This window comes from Scyliorhinus torazame, chromosome 14 (genome assembly GCF_047496885.1).
Source record: "Scyliorhinus torazame isolate Kashiwa2021f chromosome 14, sScyTor2.1, whole genome shotgun sequence".
NCBI classification, from domain to species: Eukaryota; Metazoa; Chordata; class Chondrichthyes; order Carcharhiniformes; family Scyliorhinidae; genus Scyliorhinus; species Scyliorhinus torazame.
The window spans coordinates 1458450-1476796 of NC_092720.1; the positions used below are offsets into that span (position 1 = coordinate 1458450).

An 18347-nucleotide genomic window follows, 5' to 3' on the forward strand; every position below is an offset into this window, starting at 1 on the left:
TCCAGTCCTCCGGGACATCACCTGAAGACAGTGAGGATCCAAAGATTTCTGTCAAGGCCTCAGCAATTTCCTCTCCAGCCTCCTTCAGTATTCTGCAGTAGATCCCATCAGGCCTTGGGGACTAATCTACCTTAATATTTTTTAAGACGCCCAACACCTCGTCTTTTTGGATCTCAATGTGACCCAGGCTATCTACACACCCTTCTCCAGACTCAACATCTACCAATTCCTTCTCTTTGGTGAATACTGATGCAAAGTATTCATTTAGTACCTCACCCATTTCCTCTGGCTCCACACATAGATTCCCTTGCCTATCCTTCAGTGGGCCAACCCTTTCCCTGGCTACCCTCTTGCTTTTTATGTACGTGTAAAACCCTATTTGCCAATGACTTTTCGTGACCCCTTCTAGCCCTCCTGACTCCTTGCTTAAGTTCCTTCCTACTTTCATTATATTCCACACAGGCTTCGTCTGTTCCCAGCCTTTTAGCCCTGACAAATGCCTCCTTTTTCTTTCTGACGAGGCCTACAATATCTCTCGTTATCCAAGGTTCCCGAAAATTGCCGTTTTTATCCTTCTTCCTCACAGGAACATGCCGGTCCTGAATTCCTTTCAACTGACACTTGAAAGCCTCCCACATGTCAGATGTTGATTTGCCCTCAACCATCCGCCCCCAATCTAGGTTCTTCAGTTCCCGCCTAATATTGTTATAATTAGCCTTCCCCCAATTTAGCATATTCACCCCAGGACCACTCTTATCCTTGTCCACCAGCACTTTAAAACTTACTGAATTGTGGTCACTGTTCCCGAAATGCTCCCCTGCTGAAACTTCTACCACCTGGCCGGGCTCATTCCCCAATACCAGGTCCAGTACCGCCCCTTCCCTAGTTGGACTGTCTACATATTGTTTTAAGAAGCCCTCCTGGATGCTCCTTACAAACTCTGCCCCGTCTAAGCCCCTGGCACTAAGTCAGTCCCAGTCAATATTGGGGATGTTGAAGTCTCCCATCACCAGAACCCTGTTGTTTTTACTCTTTTCCAAAATCTGTCTACCTATCTGCTCCTCTATCTCCCGCTGGCTGTTGGGAGGCCTGTAGTAAACCCCCAACATTGTGACTGCACCCTTCTTATTCCTGACCTCTACCCATATAGCCTCACTGCCCTCTGAGGTGTCCTCCCGTAGTACAGCTGTGATATCCTCCCTCACCAGTAGCGCAACTCCGCCACCCCTTTTACATCCCCCTCTATCCCGCCTGAAATATCTAAATCCTGGAACATTTAGCTGCCAATCCTGCCCTTCCCTCAACCAGGTCTCTGTAATGGCAACAACATCATAGTTCCAAGTACTAATCCAAGCTCTAAGTTCATCTGCCTTACCCGTAATACTTCTTGCATTAAAACATATGCACTTCAGGCCACCAGACCCGCTGTGTTCAACAACTTCTCCCCGTCTGCTCTGCCTCAGAGCCACACTGTCCCTATTCCCTAGTTCTCCCTCAATGCTCTCACCTTCTGACCTATTGCTCCCGTGCCCATCCCCCTGCCATACTAGTTTAAACCCTCCCGTGTGATACTAGCAAACCTCGCAGCCAGGATATTTATGCCTCTCCGGTTTAGATGCAACCCGTCCTTCTTGTATAGGTCACACCTGCCCCGGAAGAGCTCCCAGTGGTCCAGATAACGGAAACCCTCCCTCCTACACCAGCTGTTTAGCCACGTGTTTAGCTGCTCTATCTTCCTATTTCTAGCCTCACTGGCACGTGGCACAGGGAGTAATCCCGAGATTACAACCCTAGAGGTCCTGTCTTTTAACTTTCTGCCTAGCTCCCTGAACTCCTGCTGCAGGACCTCATGCCCCTTCCTGCCTATGTCGTTAGTACCAATATGTACAACGACCTCTGCCTGTTTGCCCTCCCCCTTCAGGATGCCCTCTACCCGTTCAGAGACATCCTGGACCCTGGCACCAGGGAGGCAACATACCATCCTGGAGTCTCTTTCACGGCCACAGAAGCGCCTATCTGTGCCCCTGACTATAGAGTCCTCTATTACTATTGCTCTTCTGCGCTTTGACCCTCCCTTCTGAACATCAGAGCCAGCCGTGGTGCCACTGCTCTGGCTGCTGTTGTTTTCCCCTGATAGGCTATCCCCCCCGACAGTATCCAAAGGGATATACCTGTTCGAGAGGGGGACAACCACAGGGGATTCCTGCACTGACTGCCTGCCCTTTCTGGTGGTCACCCAGTAGTCCAGCAACTAAGGTAGCCGATATTCAGGACGCCAAAGCATGTAATGAGGCAGTGGGGAAGGGAACACTGACAAAGGAGAGTATTTGCAGGCACGGAGATGGGTTGAAGTGTGTATACTTCAATGCAAGAAGCATCAGGAATAAGGTGGGTGAACTTAAGGCATGGATCGGTACTTGGGACTACGATGTGGTGGCCATCACGGAAACTTGGATAGAAGAGGGGCAGAAATGGTTGTTGGAGGTCCCTGGTTATAGATGTTTCAATAAGATTAGGGAGGGTGGTAAAAGAGGTGGGGGGGGGGGTGGCATTATTAATTAGAGATAGTATAACAGCTGCAGAAAGGCAGTTCGAGGAGTATCAGCCTATTGAGGTAGTATGGGTTGAAGTCAGAAATAGGAAAGGAGCAGTCACCTTGTTAGGAGTTTTCTATAGGCCCCCCAATAGTAACAGAGATGTGGAGGAACAGATTGGGAAACAGATTTTGGAAAGGTGCAGAAGTCATAGGGTAGTAGTCATGGGCGACTTTAACTTCCCAAATATTGAGTGGAAACTCTTTAGATCAAATAGTTTGGATGGGGTGGTGTTTGTGCAGTGTGTCCAGGAAGCTTTTCGAACACAGTATGTAGATTGTCCGACCAGAGGAGGGGCAATATTGGATTTAGTACTGGGTAATGAACCAGGGCAAGTGATAGATTTGTTAGTGGGGGAGCATTTTGGAGATAGTGACCACAATTCTGTGACTTTCACTTTAGTAATGGAGAGGGATAGGTACGTGCAACAGGGCAAGGTTTACAATTGGGGGAAGGGTAAATACGATGTTGTCAGACAAGAATTGAAGTGCATAAGTTGGGAACATAGGCTGGCAGGGAAAGACACAAGTGAAATGTGGAACTTGTTCAAGGAACAGGTGCTACGTGTCCTTGATATGTATGTCCCTGTCAGGCAGGGAAGAGATGGTCGAGTGAGGGAACCATGGTTGACAAGAGAGGTTGAATGTCTTGTTAAGAGGAAAAAGGTGACTTATGTAAGGCTGAGGAAACAAGGTTCAGACAGGGCATTGGAGGGATACAAGATAGCCAGGAGGGAACTGAAGAAAGGGATTAGGAGAGCTAAGAGAGGGCATGAACAATCTTTGGCGGGTAGGATCAAGGAAAACCCCAAGGCCTTTTACACATATGTGAGAAATATGAGAATGACTAGAGCGAGGGTAGGTCCGATCAAGGACAGTAGCGGGAGATTGTGTATTGAGTCTGAAGAGGTAGGAGAGGTCTTGAATGAGTACTTTTCTTCTGTATTTACAAATGAGAGGGGCGATATTGTTGGAGAGGACAGTGTGAAACAGATTGGTAAGCTCGAGGAAATACTTGTTAGGATGGAAGTTGTGTTGTGCATTTTGAAAAACTTGAGGATAGACAAGTCCCCCGGGCCTGACGGGATATATCCAAGGATTCTATGGGAAGCAAGAGATGAAATTGCAGAGCCGTTGGCAATTATCTTTTCATCCTCACTGTCAACAGGGGTGGTACCAGGGGATTGGAGAGTGGCGAATGTCGTGCCCCTGTTCAAAAAAGGAACTAGGGATAACCCTGGGAATTACAGGCCAGTTAGTCTTACTTCGGTGGTAGGCAAAGTAATGGAAAGGGTACTGAAGGATAGGATTTCTGAGCATCTGGAAAGACACTGCTTGATTAGGGATAGTCAGCACGGATTTGTGAGGGGTAGGTTTTGCCTTACAAATCTTATTGAATTCTTTGAGGAGGTGACCAAGCATGTGGATGAAGGTAAAGCAGTGGATGTAGTGTACATGGATTTTAGTAAGGCATTTGATAAAGTTCCCCATGGTAGGCTTATGCAGAAAGTAAGGAGGCATGGGATAGTGGGAAATTTGGCCAGTTGGATAACAAACTGGCTAACCGATAGAAGTCAGAGAGTGGTGGTGGATGGCAAATATTCAGCCTGGATCCCAGTTACCAGTGGCGTACCGCAGGGATCAGTTCTGGGTCCTCTGCTGTTTTTGATTTTCATTAATGACTTGGATGAGGGAGTTGAAGGGTGGGTCAGTAAATTTGCAGATGATACAAAGATTGGTGGAGTTGTGGATAGTAAGGAGGGCTGTTGTCGGCTGCAAAGAGACATAGATAGGATGCAGAGCTGGGCTGAGAAGTGGCAGATGGAGTTTAACCCTGAAAAGTGTGAGGTTGTCCATTTTGGAAGGACAAATATGAATGCGGAATACAGGGTTAACGGTAGAGTTCTTGGCAATGTGGAGGAGCAGAGAGATCTTGGGGTCTATGTTCATACATCTTTGAAAGTTGCCACTCAAGTGGATAGAGCTGTGAAGAAGGCCTATGGTGTGCTCGCGTTCATTAACAGAGGGATTGAATTTAAGAGCCGTGAGGTGATGATGCAGCTGTACAAAACTTTGGTAAGGCCACATTTGGAGTACTGTGTACAGTTCTGGTCGCCTCATTTTAGGAAGGATGTGGAAGCTCTGGAAAAGGTGCAAAGAAGATTTACCAGGATGTTGCCTGGAATGGAGAGTAGGTATAACGAGGAAAGGTTGAGGGTGCTAGGCCTTTTCTCATTAGAATGGAGAAGGATGAGGGGCGACTTGAAAGAGGTTTATAAGATGATCAGGGGAATAGATAGAGTAGACAGTCAGAGACTTTTTCCCCGGGTGGAACACACCATTACAAGGGGACATAAATTTAAGGTGAAAGGTGGAAGATATAGGAGGGATATCAGAGGTAGGTTCTTTACCCAGAGAGTAGTGGGGGCATGGAATGCACTGCCTGTGGAAGTAGTTGAGTCGGAAACATTAGGGACCTTCAAGCAGCTATTGGATAGGTACATGGATTATGGTAAAATGATATAGTGTAGATTTATTTGTTCTTAAGGGCAGCACGGTAGCATTGTGGATAGCGCAATTGCTTCACAGCTCCATGGTCCTGGGTTCGATTCCGGCTTGGGTCGTTGGCTGTGCGGAGTCTGCGCGTCCTCCCCGTGTCTGCGTGGGTTTCCTCCGGGTGCTCCGGTTTCCTCCCACAGTCCAAAGATGTGCGGGTTAGGTGAATTGGCCAATGATAAATTGCCCTTAATGTCCAAAATTGCCCTTGGTGTTGGGTGGAGGTGATGAGTTTGGGTAGGGTGCTCTTTCCAAGAGCCGGTGCAGACTCAAAGGGCCGAATGGCCTCCTTCTGCACTGTAAATTCAATGATAATCTATGATTAATCTAGGACAAAGGTTCGGCACAACATCGTGGGCCGAAGGGCCTGTTCTGTGCTGTATTTTCTATGTTCTATGTTCTCTGCCTGCACCTTGGGTGTGACCACATTTAGAGAACTGCGATCTATGACGCTTTCCGCCACCTGCATGCTCCTAAGTGCATCCAATTGCTGCTCCTACCGAACCATGCGGTCTGTGAGGGGCTCCAGTTGGGAGCACTTTCTGCAGATGAAGCCACCCGGGACGCTGGAAGCCTCTGGTTTGAGGAAAGAATTCAGGGTCGGACGTCAGGCTTCTGGTGCATTTAAATATATTGGACTGGAAATTGGACAGACTAAGTCAGGGGCAACTTTACATCAGCAATCTTATTTGGAAAGCATCAGCCCAAAGCAACTAGTCGTGGCCGAGTTTCACAAAAAGACGCAATGGTTTCAAAGATGGAAAAAGAGCAACTGCAAAGTTTAATTGGGCAACTGAATTGGTTAGGTAGAGAGACTAGACCGGATGTGAGTTTTGATGTCTGAGAGTTGAGTGCAAAAATGAATGATCCCAAAGTGGAAGACATAATAAGAACAAATAAAGTGTTTGGCCAAACTAAAAATGCAGGAGTGTGTTTTGAGGTTCCCGGTTTTAGGTGACCGTAGGCACTTGAAATTCATAGTTTATAGCAATGCGTCCTATGCAAATCAAGCACAGGAGGTTTTATAATTTTCCTCTTGGGGAACAATGGTAAATGTTGTCCTCTTGTGCGGGAATTGAACCCGCGTTCATGGCCTTGTTCTGCATTACAAGCGAGCTGTTTAGCCCACTGTGCTAAACCAGCTCCTAAACCAGTTCAACACCAGAGAGATCCCAGAAAAGCAAAACAGTCATGTCGGCATTTCCTTCTTTCAGACTTACCTGGTTGACAGATGGGGAGGTCAGTGCCCAGCTCGTCATTCACCCAAAACCCGTTCTCCATACAGGTGTATGTAGCTGGCAAGGAAGGTTCAGTTATCAGAAAGGAGGTCGAAAGTGGTGCAAGAACGAGAAATACAGACACAGAAACCGCATTGAATGAGCAGAAACATAAATTACGCACAATTTATAAAACACATTCATCAATGCAGCCTTTAATATCCCACCCAGTCTAATCCCACTCTCCCCTCACTCCCCGCGCCCTTTAATATCCCACCCAGTCTAATCCCACTCTCCCCCTCACTCCCCGCACCCTTTAATATCCCACCCAGTCTAATCCCACTCTCCCCTCACTCCCCGCACCCTTTAATATCCCACTCAGTCTAATCCCACTCTCCCCTCACCCTTTAATATCCCACCCAGTCTAATCCCACTCTCCCCTCACTCCCCGCACCCTTTAATACCCACCCAGTCTAATCCCACTCTCCCCTCACTCCCCGCAGCCTTTAATATCCCACCCAGTCTAATCCCACTCTCCTCTCACTCCCTGCACCTTTTAATATCCCACCCAGTCTAATCCCACTCTCCCCTCACTCCCCGCACCCTTTAATATCCCACCTAGTCTAATCCCACTCTCCCCTCACACCCTGCACCCTTTAATATGCCACCCAGCCAAATCCCATTCTCCCCCTCACTCCCCGCACCCTTTAAAATCCCACCCTGTCTAATCCCACTCCCCTCACTCCCCGCACCCTTTAATATCCCACCCAGTCTAATCCCACACTCGCCCTCACTCCCCACACCCTTTAATATCCGCCCAGTCAAATCCCACTCTCCCCCTCACTCCCCACACCCTTTAATATCCCACCCAGTCTAATCCCTCTCCACCCCTCACCCTTTACTATCCCACCCAGTCTAATCCCACTCTCCCCCTCACTCACCGCACCCTTTAATATCCCTCCCAGTCTAATTCCACTCTCCCCTCACTCCCCACACCCTTTAATATCCCACCCAGTCTAATCACACTCTCCCCTCACACCCTTTAATATCCCACCCAGCCTAATCACACTCTCCCCTCACACCCTTTAATATCCCACCCAGTCTAATCCCACTCTCCCCTCACCCTTTTATATCCCACCCAGTCTAATCCCACTCTCCCCTCACTCACCGCACCCTTTAATATCCCACCCAGTCTACTCCCACTCTCTCCCTCACTCCCCGCACCCTTTAATATCCCACCCTGTCTAATCCCACTCCCCTCACTCCCTGCACTCTTTAATATCCCACCCAGTCTAATCCCACTCTCCTCTCACTCCCCGCACCCTTTAATATCCCACCAAGTCTAATCCCACTCTCCCCTCACTCCCCACACCCTTTAATATCCCACCCAGTCTAATCCCACTCTCCCCACACTCGCACACACTTTAATATCCCACCCAGTCTAATCCCACTCTCCCCTCACACCCTGCACCCTTGAATATCCCACCCAGCCTAATCCCATTCTCCCCCTCACTCCCCGCACCCTTTAAAATCCCACCCTGTCTAATCCCACTCTCCCCTCACTCCCCGCACCCTTTAATATCCCACACAGTCTAATCCCACACTCGCCCTCACTCCCCACACCCTTTAATATCCCGCCCAGTCTAATCCCACTCTCCCCTCACTACCCGCACCCTTTAATATCTCACCCAGTCTAATCCCACTCTCCCCTCACTCCCCGCTCCCTTTAATATGCCGCCCAGTTTAATCCCACACTCGGCCTCACTCCCCACACCTTTTAATATCCCACCCAGTCTAATCCCGCTCTCCCCCTCACTCCCCGCACCCTTTAATATCCCACCCAGTCTAATCCCACTCTCCCCTCACTCCCCGCACCCTTTAATATCCCACCCAGTCTAATCCCACTCTCCCCTCACTCCCCACACCCTTTAATATCCCACCCAGTCTAATCCCACTCTCACCCTCACTCCCCGCACCCTTTAATATCCCGCCCTGTCTAATCCCACTCCCCTCACTCCCTGCACCCTTTAATTTCCCACCCAGTCTAATCCCACTCTCCTCTCACTCCCCGCACCCTTTAATATCCCACCAAGTCTAATCCCACTCTCCCCTCACTCCCCACACCCTTTAATATCCCACCCAGTCTAATCCCACTCTCCCCTCACTCGCACACACTTTAATATCCCACCCAGTCTAATCCCACTCTCCCCTCACACCCTGCACCCTTGAATATCCCACCCAGCCTAATCCCATTCTCCCCCTCACTCCCTGCACCCTTTAAAATCCCACCCTGTCTAATCCCACTCTCCCCTCACTCCCCGCACCCTTTAATATCCCACACAGTCTAATCCCACACTCGCCCTCACTCCCCACACCCTTTAATATCCCGCCCAGTCTAATCCCACTCTCCCCTCACTACCCGCACCCTTTAATATCTCACCCAGTCTAATCCCACTCTCCCCTCACTCCCCGCTCCCTTTAATATGCCGCCCAGTTTAATCCCACACTCGGCCTCACTCCCCACACCTTTTAATATCCCACCCAGTCTAATCCCGCTCTCCCCCTCACTCCACGCACCCTTTAATATCCCACCCAGTCTAATCCCACTCTCCCCTCACTCCCCGCACCCTTTAATATCCCGCCCAGTCTAATCCCAATCTCCCCTCACTCCCCGCACCCTTTAATATCCCACCCAGTCTAATCCCACTCTCCCCCTCACTCCCCGCACCCTTTAATATCCCGCCCAGTCTAATTCCACTCTCCCCTCACTCACCACACCCTTTAATATCCCACCCAGTCTAATCACACTCTCCCCTCACACCCTTTAATATCCCACCCAGTCTAATCCCACTCTCCCCTCACCCTTTTATATCCCACCCAGTCTAATCCCACTCTCCCCTCACTCCCCGCACCCTTTAATATCCCACCCAGTCTACCCCCACTCTCTCCCTCACTCCCCACACCCTTTATAATCCCACCCAGTCTAATCCCACTCACTCCCCACACCCTTTAATATCCCACCCAGTCTAATCCCACTCTCTTCTCACTCCCTGCACCCTTTAATATCCCACCCAGTCTAATCCCACTCTCCTCTCACTCCCTGCACCCTTTAATATCCCACCAAGTCTAATCCCACTCTCCCCCTCACTCCCCACACCCTTTGATATCCCACCCAGTATAATCCCACTCTCCCCTCACTCCCCACACCCTTTAATATCCCACCAAGTCTAATCCCACTCTCCCCTCACTCCCCACACCCTTTAATATCCCACCCAGTCTAATCCCACTCTCCCCACACTCGCACACACTTTAATATCCCACCCAGTCTAATCCCACTCTCCCCTCACACCCTGCACCCTTGAATATCCCACCCAGCCTAATCCCATTCTCCCCCTCACTCCCCGCACCCTTTAAAATCCCACCCTGTCTAATCCCACTCTCCCCTCACTCCCCGCACCCTTTAATATCCCACACAGTCTAATCCCACACTCGCCCTCACTCCCCACACCCTTTAATATCCCGCCCAGTCTAATCCCACTCTCCCCTCACTACCCGCACCCTTTAATATCTCACCCAGTCTAATCCCACTCTCCCCTCACTCCCCGCTCCCTTTAATATGCCGCCCAGTTTAATCCCACACTCGGCCTCACTCCCCACACCTTTTAATATCCCACCCAGTCTAATCCCGCTCTCCCCCTCACTCCCCGCACCCTTTAATATCCCACCCAGTCTAATCCCACTCTCCCCTCACTCCCCGCACCCTTTAATATCCCACCCAGTCTAATCCCACTCTCCCCTCACTCCCCACACCCTTTAATATCCCACCCAGTCTAATCCCACTCTCCCCTCACTCCCCACACCCTTTAATATCCCGCCCTGTCTAATCCCACTCCCCTCACTCCCTGCACCCTTTAATATCCCACCCAGTCTAATCCCACTCTCCTCTCACTCCCCGCACCCTTTAATATCCCACCAAGTCTAATCCCACTCTCCCCTCACTCCCCACACCCTTTAATATCCCACCCAGTCTAATCCCACTCTCCCCTCACTCGCACACACTTTAATATCCCACCCAGTCTAATCCCACTCTCCCCTCACACCCTGCACCCTTGAATATCCCACCCAGCCTAATCCCATTCTCCCCCTCACTCCCTGCACCCTTTAAAATCCCACCCTGTCTAATCCCACTCTCCCCTCACTCCCCGCACCCTTTAATATCCCACACAGTCTAATCCCACACTCGCCCTCACTCCCCACACCCTTTAATATCCCGCCCAGTCTAATCCCACTCTCCCCTCACTACCCGCACCCTTTAATATCTCACCCAGTCTAATCCCACTCTCCCCTCGCTCCCCGCTCCCTTTAATATGCCGCCCAGTTTAATCCCACACTCGGCCTCACTCCCCACACCTTTTAATATCCCACCCAGTCTAATCCCGCTCTCCCCCTCACTCCCCGCACCCTTTAATATCCCACCCAGTCTAATCCCACTCTCCCGTCACTCCCCGCACCCTTTAATATCCCACCCAGTCTAATCCCAGTCTCCCCTCACTCCCCACACCCTTTAATATCCCACCCAGTCTAATCCCACTCTCCCCCCCACTCCCCGCACCCTTTAATATCCCGCCCAGTCTAATCCCAATCTCCCCTCACTCCCCGCACCCTTTAATATCCCACCCAGTCTAATCCCACTCTCCCCCTCACTCCCCGCACCCTTTAATATCCCGCCCAGTCTAATTCCACTCTCCCCTCACTCACCACACCCTTTAATATCCCACCCAGTCTAATCACACTCTCCCCTCACACCCTTTAATATCCCACCCAGTCTAATCCCACTCTCCCCTCACCCTTTTATATCCCACCCAGTCTAATCCCACTCTCCCCTCACTCCCCGCACCCTTTAATATCCCACCCAGTCTACCCCCACTCTCTCCCTCACTCCCCACACCCTTTATAATCCCACCCAGTCTAATCCCACTCACTCCCCACACCCTTTAATATCCCACCCAGTCTAATCCCACTCTCTTCTCACTCCCTGCACCCTTTAATATCCCACCCAGTCTAATCCCACTCTCCTCTCACTCCCTGCACCCTTTAATATCCCACCAAGTCTAATCCCACTCTCCCCCTCACTCCCCACACCCTTTGATATCCCACCCAGTCTGATCCCACTCACTCCCCACACCCTTTAATATCCCACCCAGTCTAATCCCACTCTCCCCTCACTCCCACACCCTTTAATAACCCACCCAGTCTAATCCCACTCTCCCCCTCACTCCCGGCACCCTTTAATATCCCAGCCAGTCTAATCCCACTCTCACTCCCCACCCCCTTTAATATCCCACCCAGTCTAATACCACTCTCCCCCTCACTCCCCGCACCCTTTAATATCCCACCCAGCCTAATCCCGCTCACCCCCTCACTCCCCGCACCCTTTAATATCCCACCCAGTCTAATCCCACTCTCCCCTCACTCCCCGCACCCTTTAATATCCCACCCAGTCTAATCCCACTCTCCTCTCACTCCCTGCACCCTTTAATATCCCACCCAGTCTAATCCCACTCTCCCCCTCACTCCCGGCACCCTTTAATATCCCAGCCAGTCTAATCCCACTCTCACTCCCCACCCCCTTTAATATCCCACCCAGTCTAATACCACTCTCCCCCTCACTCCCCGCACCCTTTAATATCCCACCCAGCCTAATCCCGCTCACCCCCTCACTCCCCGCACCCTTTAATATCCCACCCAGTCTAATCCCACTCTCCCCTCACTCCCCGCACCCTTTAATATCCCACCCAGTCTAATCCCACTCTCCCCTCACTCCCCGCACCCTTTAATATCCCACCCAGTCTAATCCCACTCTCCTCTCACTCCCCGCACCCTTTAATATCCCACCCAGTCTAATCCCACTCTCCCCTCACTCCCCACAGCCTTTAATATCCCACCAAGTCTAATCCCACTCTCCCCTCACACCCTGCACCCTTTAATATCCCACCCAGTCTAATCCCACTCTCTCCCCTCACTCCCCACACCCTTTAATATCCCACCAAGTCTAATTCCACTCTCCCCTCACACCCTGCACCCTTTAATATCCCACCCAGTCTAATCCCACTCTCCTCTCACTCCCCGCACCCTTTAATATCCCACCCAGTCTAATCCCACTCTCCCCTCACTCCCCACACCCTTTAATATCCCACCAAGTCTAATCCCACTCTCCCCTCACTCCCCACACACTTTAATATCCCACCCAGTCTAATTCCACTCTCCCCTCTCACCCTGCACCCTTTAATATCCCACCCAGTCTAATCCCACTCTCTCCCCTCACTCCCCACACCCTTTAATATCCCACCAAGTCTAATCCCACTCTCCCCTCACTCCCCACACCCTTTAATATCCCACCCAGTCTAATCCCACTCTCCTCTCACTCCCCGCACCCTTTAATATCCCACCCAGTCTAATCCCACTCTCCCCTCACTCCCCACACCCTTTAATATCCCACCCAGTCTAATCCCACTCTCCCCTCACTCCCCACACATTTTAATATCCCACCCAGTCTAATTCCACTCTCCCCTCACACCCTGCACCCTTTAATATTCCACCCAGTCTAATCCCACTCTCTCCCCTCACTCCCCACACCCTTTAATATCCCACCAAGTCTAATCCCACTCTCCCCTCACTCCCCACACACTTTAATATCCCACCCAGTCTAATTCCACTCTCCCCTCACACCCTGCACCCTTTAATATCCCACCCAGTCTAATCCCACTCTCTCCCCTCACTCCCCACACCCTTTAATATCCCACCAAGTCTAATCCCACTCTCCCCTCACTCCCCGCACCCTTTAATATCCCATCCCGTCTAATCCCACTCTCCCCTCACTCCCCGCACCCTTTAATATCCCACCCAGTCTAATCCCACTCTCCCCTCACTCCCCGCACCTTTTAATATCCCACCCAGCCTAATCCCACTCTCCCCCTCACTCCCCACACCGTTTAATATCCCACCAAGTCTAATCCCACTCTCTCCCTCACTCCCCGCACCCTTTAATATCCCACCAAGTCTAATCCCACTCTCCCATCACTCCCCACACCTTTTAATATCCCACCAAGTCTAATCACACGCTCCCCTCACTCCCCACACCCTTTAATATCCTACTGTCTATTCCCGCTCTCCCCTTCACACCCCGCACCCTTTCATATCCCACCCCGTTTAATCCCACTCTCCCTCTTACTCCCCGCACCCTTTCATATATCGCACCCAGCCTAATCCCAGTCTCCCCTCACTCCCCACACCCTTTAATATCCCACCCAGTCTAATCTCACTCTCGCCTCACTCCCCGCACCCTTTAATATCCCCCCCCGGCCTAATCCCACTCTCCCCTCACTCCCCACACACTTTAATATCCCACCAAGCCTAATCCCACTCTCCCATCACTCCCCACACACTTTAATATCCCACCCAGTCTAATCCCACTCTCCCCTCACTCCCCCCCACACCCTTTAATATCCCCCCCCGGCCTAATCCCACTCTCCGGCATGTGGCAGATATGGGCGAGATTCTCCATCCCGCAGCATGGGGTTTCCCACTGTGGCCACCCCCAGGGACGTTGGGATATTCGAGGGGTGGGTCGCTGCCGGCCAAGGGGGATCCTGCTGATGAATTGCCACAAAGTGTGTTTCTTTGCCTGAACTTTCTAAGGTGGAACTGATATTGGAGGAAGAGTTCGTTGAAAATGTGTAACTTTGAGGATTACGCGTCACCCACTCTCCCATTCCTCATCCCGGGATTATGTATCCCCACATTTTAGTTTGAAATCAGTGTCTGAGTGTAAACTGATCCACTTACTGTTCAGCTCTGGTTTCATCTGATAATATTGAGCAGGGCAAGAATATTCAATGTGGCTCCTGAACAGTGTGAGGTTCTCTTTCGTATGGAATGTGATGTATCCATCCACCAGGAAACGTGGGGTCCCACAGTCTATAACTGGAAATAGAGAATAGAACTTCCAGGAAATTTCCAACTCCTCAGATAATCTCAGTGCTCACAATAAATCACCGATGCTCCACTCGGTGGACTAGAACAAAAACTGCCCTGCATTCCGCAACCACATTCCTGCTCTGCTCCCAAAAATGTTCCTGCCGAAATGCCTCCACCACCTACCTTCCTGCACCCACGCTCAATAACATTGACCCCTTCCTTTCCTCAGCATCTCTCCGACACAGGCTGAATTTGATTCAGGAGGTTTTCGCTTTGAAAGGCTAATTCAACAAAAAGTAATTCGCCAAAGGAAACACAACCAACGAATGCTGCACCGTCAGAGGGTCAGTGCTGAGGGAGTGCTGCACTGTCAGAGGGGCAGTGCTGAGGGAGTGCTGCACTGTCAGAGGGTCAGTACTGAGGGAGTGCCGCACTGTCAGAGGGTCAGTGCTGAGGGAGTGCTGCACTGTCAGAGGGTCAGTACTGAGGGAGAGCTGCACTGTCAGAGGGTCAGTACTGAGGGAGAGTCGCACCGTCAGAGGGTCAGTACTGAGGGAGTGCTGCACTGTCAGAGGGTCAGTACTGAGGGAGTGCTGCACTGTCAGAGGGTCAGTACTAAGGGAGTGCCGCACTGTCAGAGGGTCAGTATTGAGGGAGTGCTGCACTGTCAGAGGGTCAGTACTGAGGGAGAGCTGCACTGTCAGAGAGTCAGTACTGAGGGAGTGCCGCACTGTCAGAGGGTCAGTACTGAGCGAGTGCCGCACTGTCAGAGGGTCAGTACTGAGGGAGTGCTGCACTGTCAGAGGGTCAGTACTGAGGGTGTGCTGCACTGTCAGAGGATCAGTATTGAGGGAGAGCTGCACTGTCAGAGAGTCAGTACTGAGGGAGTGCGGCAATGTCAGAGGGTCAGTACTGAGGGAGTGTTGCACTGTCAGAGGGTCAGTACTGAGGGAGTGCCACACTGTCAGAGGGACAGTACTGAGGGAGTGCCGCACTGTCAGAGGGTCAGTACTGAGGAAGTGCTGCACTGTCAGAGGGTCAGTGCTGAGGTAGTGCTGCACTGTCAGAGTTTCAGTGCTGAGGGAGTGCTGCACAGTCAGAGGATCAGTACTGAGGGAGTGCTGCACTGTCAGAGGGTCACTACTGAGGGAGTGCTGCACTGTCAGAGGGTCAGTGGTGAGGGAGTGCCGCACTGCCAGAGGGTCAGTACTGAGGGAGCTCCGCACTGTCAGAGGGTCAGCACTGAGGGAGCTCCGCACTGTCAGTGGGTCAGTGCTGAGCGAGTGCCGCACTGTCAGTTGGTCAGTACTGAGGGAGCTCCGCTCTGTCAGAAGGTCAGTACTGAGGGAGCTCCGCACTGTCAGAGGGTCAGCACTGAGGGAGTGCGGCACTGTCAGAGGGTCAGTACTGAGGGAGTGCTGCACTGTCAGAGGGTCAGTACTGAGGGAGAGCCGCACTGTCAGAGGGTCAGTACTGAGGGAGTGCTGCACTGTTAGAGGGTCAGTACTGAGGGAGCTCCGCTCTGTCAGAAGGTCAGTACTGAGGGAGCTCCGCACTGTCAGAGGGTCAGCACTGAGGGAGTGCGGCACTGTCAGAGGGTCAGTACTGAGGGAGTGCTGCACTGTCAGAGGGTCAGTACTGAGGGAGAGCCGCACTGTCAGAGGGTCAGTACTGAGGGAGTGCTGCACTGTTAGAGGGTCAGTACTGAGGGAGTGCTGCACTGTCAGAGTGTCTGTACTGAGGGAGTGCCGCACTGTCAGAGGGCCAGTACTGAGGGAGTGCTGCACTGTCAGAGTGTCTGTACTGAGGGAGTGCCGCACTGTCAGAGGGCCAGTACTGAGGGAGTGCTACACTGTCAAGAGGGTCAGTAGTGAGGGAGTGCTGCACTGTCAGAGGGCCAGTACTGAGGGTGCCTTGCACTGTCAGAGGGTCAGTACTGAGGGAGTGCTGCACTCTCAGAGGGTCAGTACTGAGGGAGTGCTGCACTCTCAGAGGGTCAGTACTGAGGGAGTGCTGCACTCTCAGAGGGTCAGTACTGAGGGAGTGCTGCACTCTCAGAGGGTCAGTACTGAGGGAGTGCTGCACTCTCAGAGGGTCAGTACTGAGGGAGCGTTGCACTGTCAGAGGGTCAGTACTACGGAAGTGCTGCACTGTCAGAGGGTCTGTACTGAGGGAGCGTTGCACTGTCAGAGCGTCAGTACTGAGGGAGTGCTGCACTGTCAGAGGGTCAGTACTGAGGGAGTGCCGCACTGTCAGAGGGACAGTACTGAGGGAGTGCTGCACTGTCAGAGGGTCAGTGCTGAGGGAGTGCTGCACTGTTAGAGGGTCAGTACTGAGGGAGTGCTGCACTCTCAGAGGGTCAGTACTGAGGGAGTGCTGCACTCTCAGAGGGTCAGTACTGAGGGAGTGCCGCACTCTCAGAGGGTCAGTACTGAGGGAGTGCTGCACTCTCAGAGGGTCAGTACTGAGGGAGTGCTGCACTCTCAGAGGGTCAGTACTGAGGGAGCGTTGCACTGTCAGAGCGTCAGTACTGAGGGAGTGCTGCACTGTCAGAGGGTCAGTACTGAGGGAGTGCCACACTGTCAGAGGGACAGTACTGAGGGAGTGCTGCACTGTCAGAGGGTCAGTGCTGCACTGTTAGAGGGTCAGTACTGAGGGAGTGCTGCACTGTCAGAGGGTCAGTACTGAGGGAGTGCTGCACTGTCAGTGGTTCAGTACTGAGGGAGTGCTGCACTGTCAGAGGGTCAGTACTGAGGGAGTGCTGCACTGTCAGAGGGTCAGTACTGAGGGAGCGCCGCACTGTCAAAGGGTCAGTACTGAGGGAGCGCCGCACTGTCAGAGGGCCAGTACTGAGGGAGTGCTGCACTGTCAGAGGGCCAGTACTGAGGGATTGCTGCTCTATGTCCAAAGAAAAGGTTAGGTGGGGTTACTGGGTTACGGGGATGGGGTGGAGGCGTGTGCTAAGGTAATGTGCTCTTTCCAAGAGCCTCCTTCTGCACTGTAAATTCCATGACTATGAACACCAGGAACATCGCCTTCATCAACCTGACCAAAGCATTTGACTCAGTAAATCGCGAGGTTCTGTGGATTGTGCTCCGAAGATTTGGATATCCAAGAAATGTTCTCCCAGTCCCACAGTTGCTTCGTGGTGATACGACTGCAACTGTCTTGAGTGGGAGATTTGAAACATTCAAAATCCTGACTGAGGCCGTAAAAGCCCCGATACAATTTACCATCTACCTGGGCGATTCACCTCAAAGATCAAATGTCCTCTGGTGTGAATATTAAAGACCATCCAGATGGAAAACTCTTTCACCTCAGTCATCTCCATGTCAGAACGACACTGACCATCATCGATGTGCACCATCTACAGTTTGTGGATGATCCTGGGTTGTTGTCAATCCTGAAGATGATCATTCTACATTTTGACCACCCTGTGCATATTTCCTCATTTCTGACCCAGTTTTATCCTGACCCCAGCAACCTGCTCCTGCCCCACTGCTCAGCTCCTGCAAAGGTACAAGTGGAGCATGTGTCCCCATCAAACTCGGAAACACAGAGCATGTTGGCTCAGAGCAGGGCACAGGACTGATTCAGAAAATCCCCCAGAATGAGCAGGAGGATGGACCTCACAGACTGTGAACAAGGCACAGGACCCGAAAGAGAAAATGCTGTAAAATCTCAGCAGGTCTGGCAGCATCTGTAGGGAGAGAAAAGAGCGAATGTTTCGAGTCCAGGTGATCCTTTGTCAAAGCTAAAAGGCAGAGAAAGTGGGAAATATTTATACTGTGGAGTGAGAATGAAAGATGAGTCATAGCCACAGAAACCCAGGAAAACCGGGTGCTAATGGCCACAGAAACCAAGGGAACAGAGTGTTAATGGCAGTCCCCAGAGAGAACAAAAGGTGTGAAAGGCCAAACAGCAGAGAAACTAAAATCAGAGGGTGAACTGTAGATGTGGGGGAGGGGAAGGGGGAATCAAAGGGGAGAAAGGGTAAGGAAAGG

The 18347-nt window shown here is 51.6% G+C and overlaps 1 protein-coding gene across 3 annotated transcripts in view; it reads right to left on the bottom strand.

The window, feature by feature from the left end:
* Positions 1-18347, bottom strand: part of masp1 (MBL associated serine protease 1) — a 537426-nt gene that overhangs the window by 286907 nt on the left and 232172 nt on the right. For all 3 annotated transcript variants that reach the window (XM_072473624.1, XM_072473621.1, XM_072473623.1), the window contains exons 9-10: positions 14212-14349; positions 6370-6444 (exon numbers count right to left, since the gene is read on the bottom strand). In XM_072473624.1, coding sequence (XP_072329725.1) covers positions 6370-6444; positions 14212-14349 — 213 coding nt within the window. The remainder of the gene's footprint in view (positions 1-6369; positions 6445-14211; positions 14350-18347) is intronic.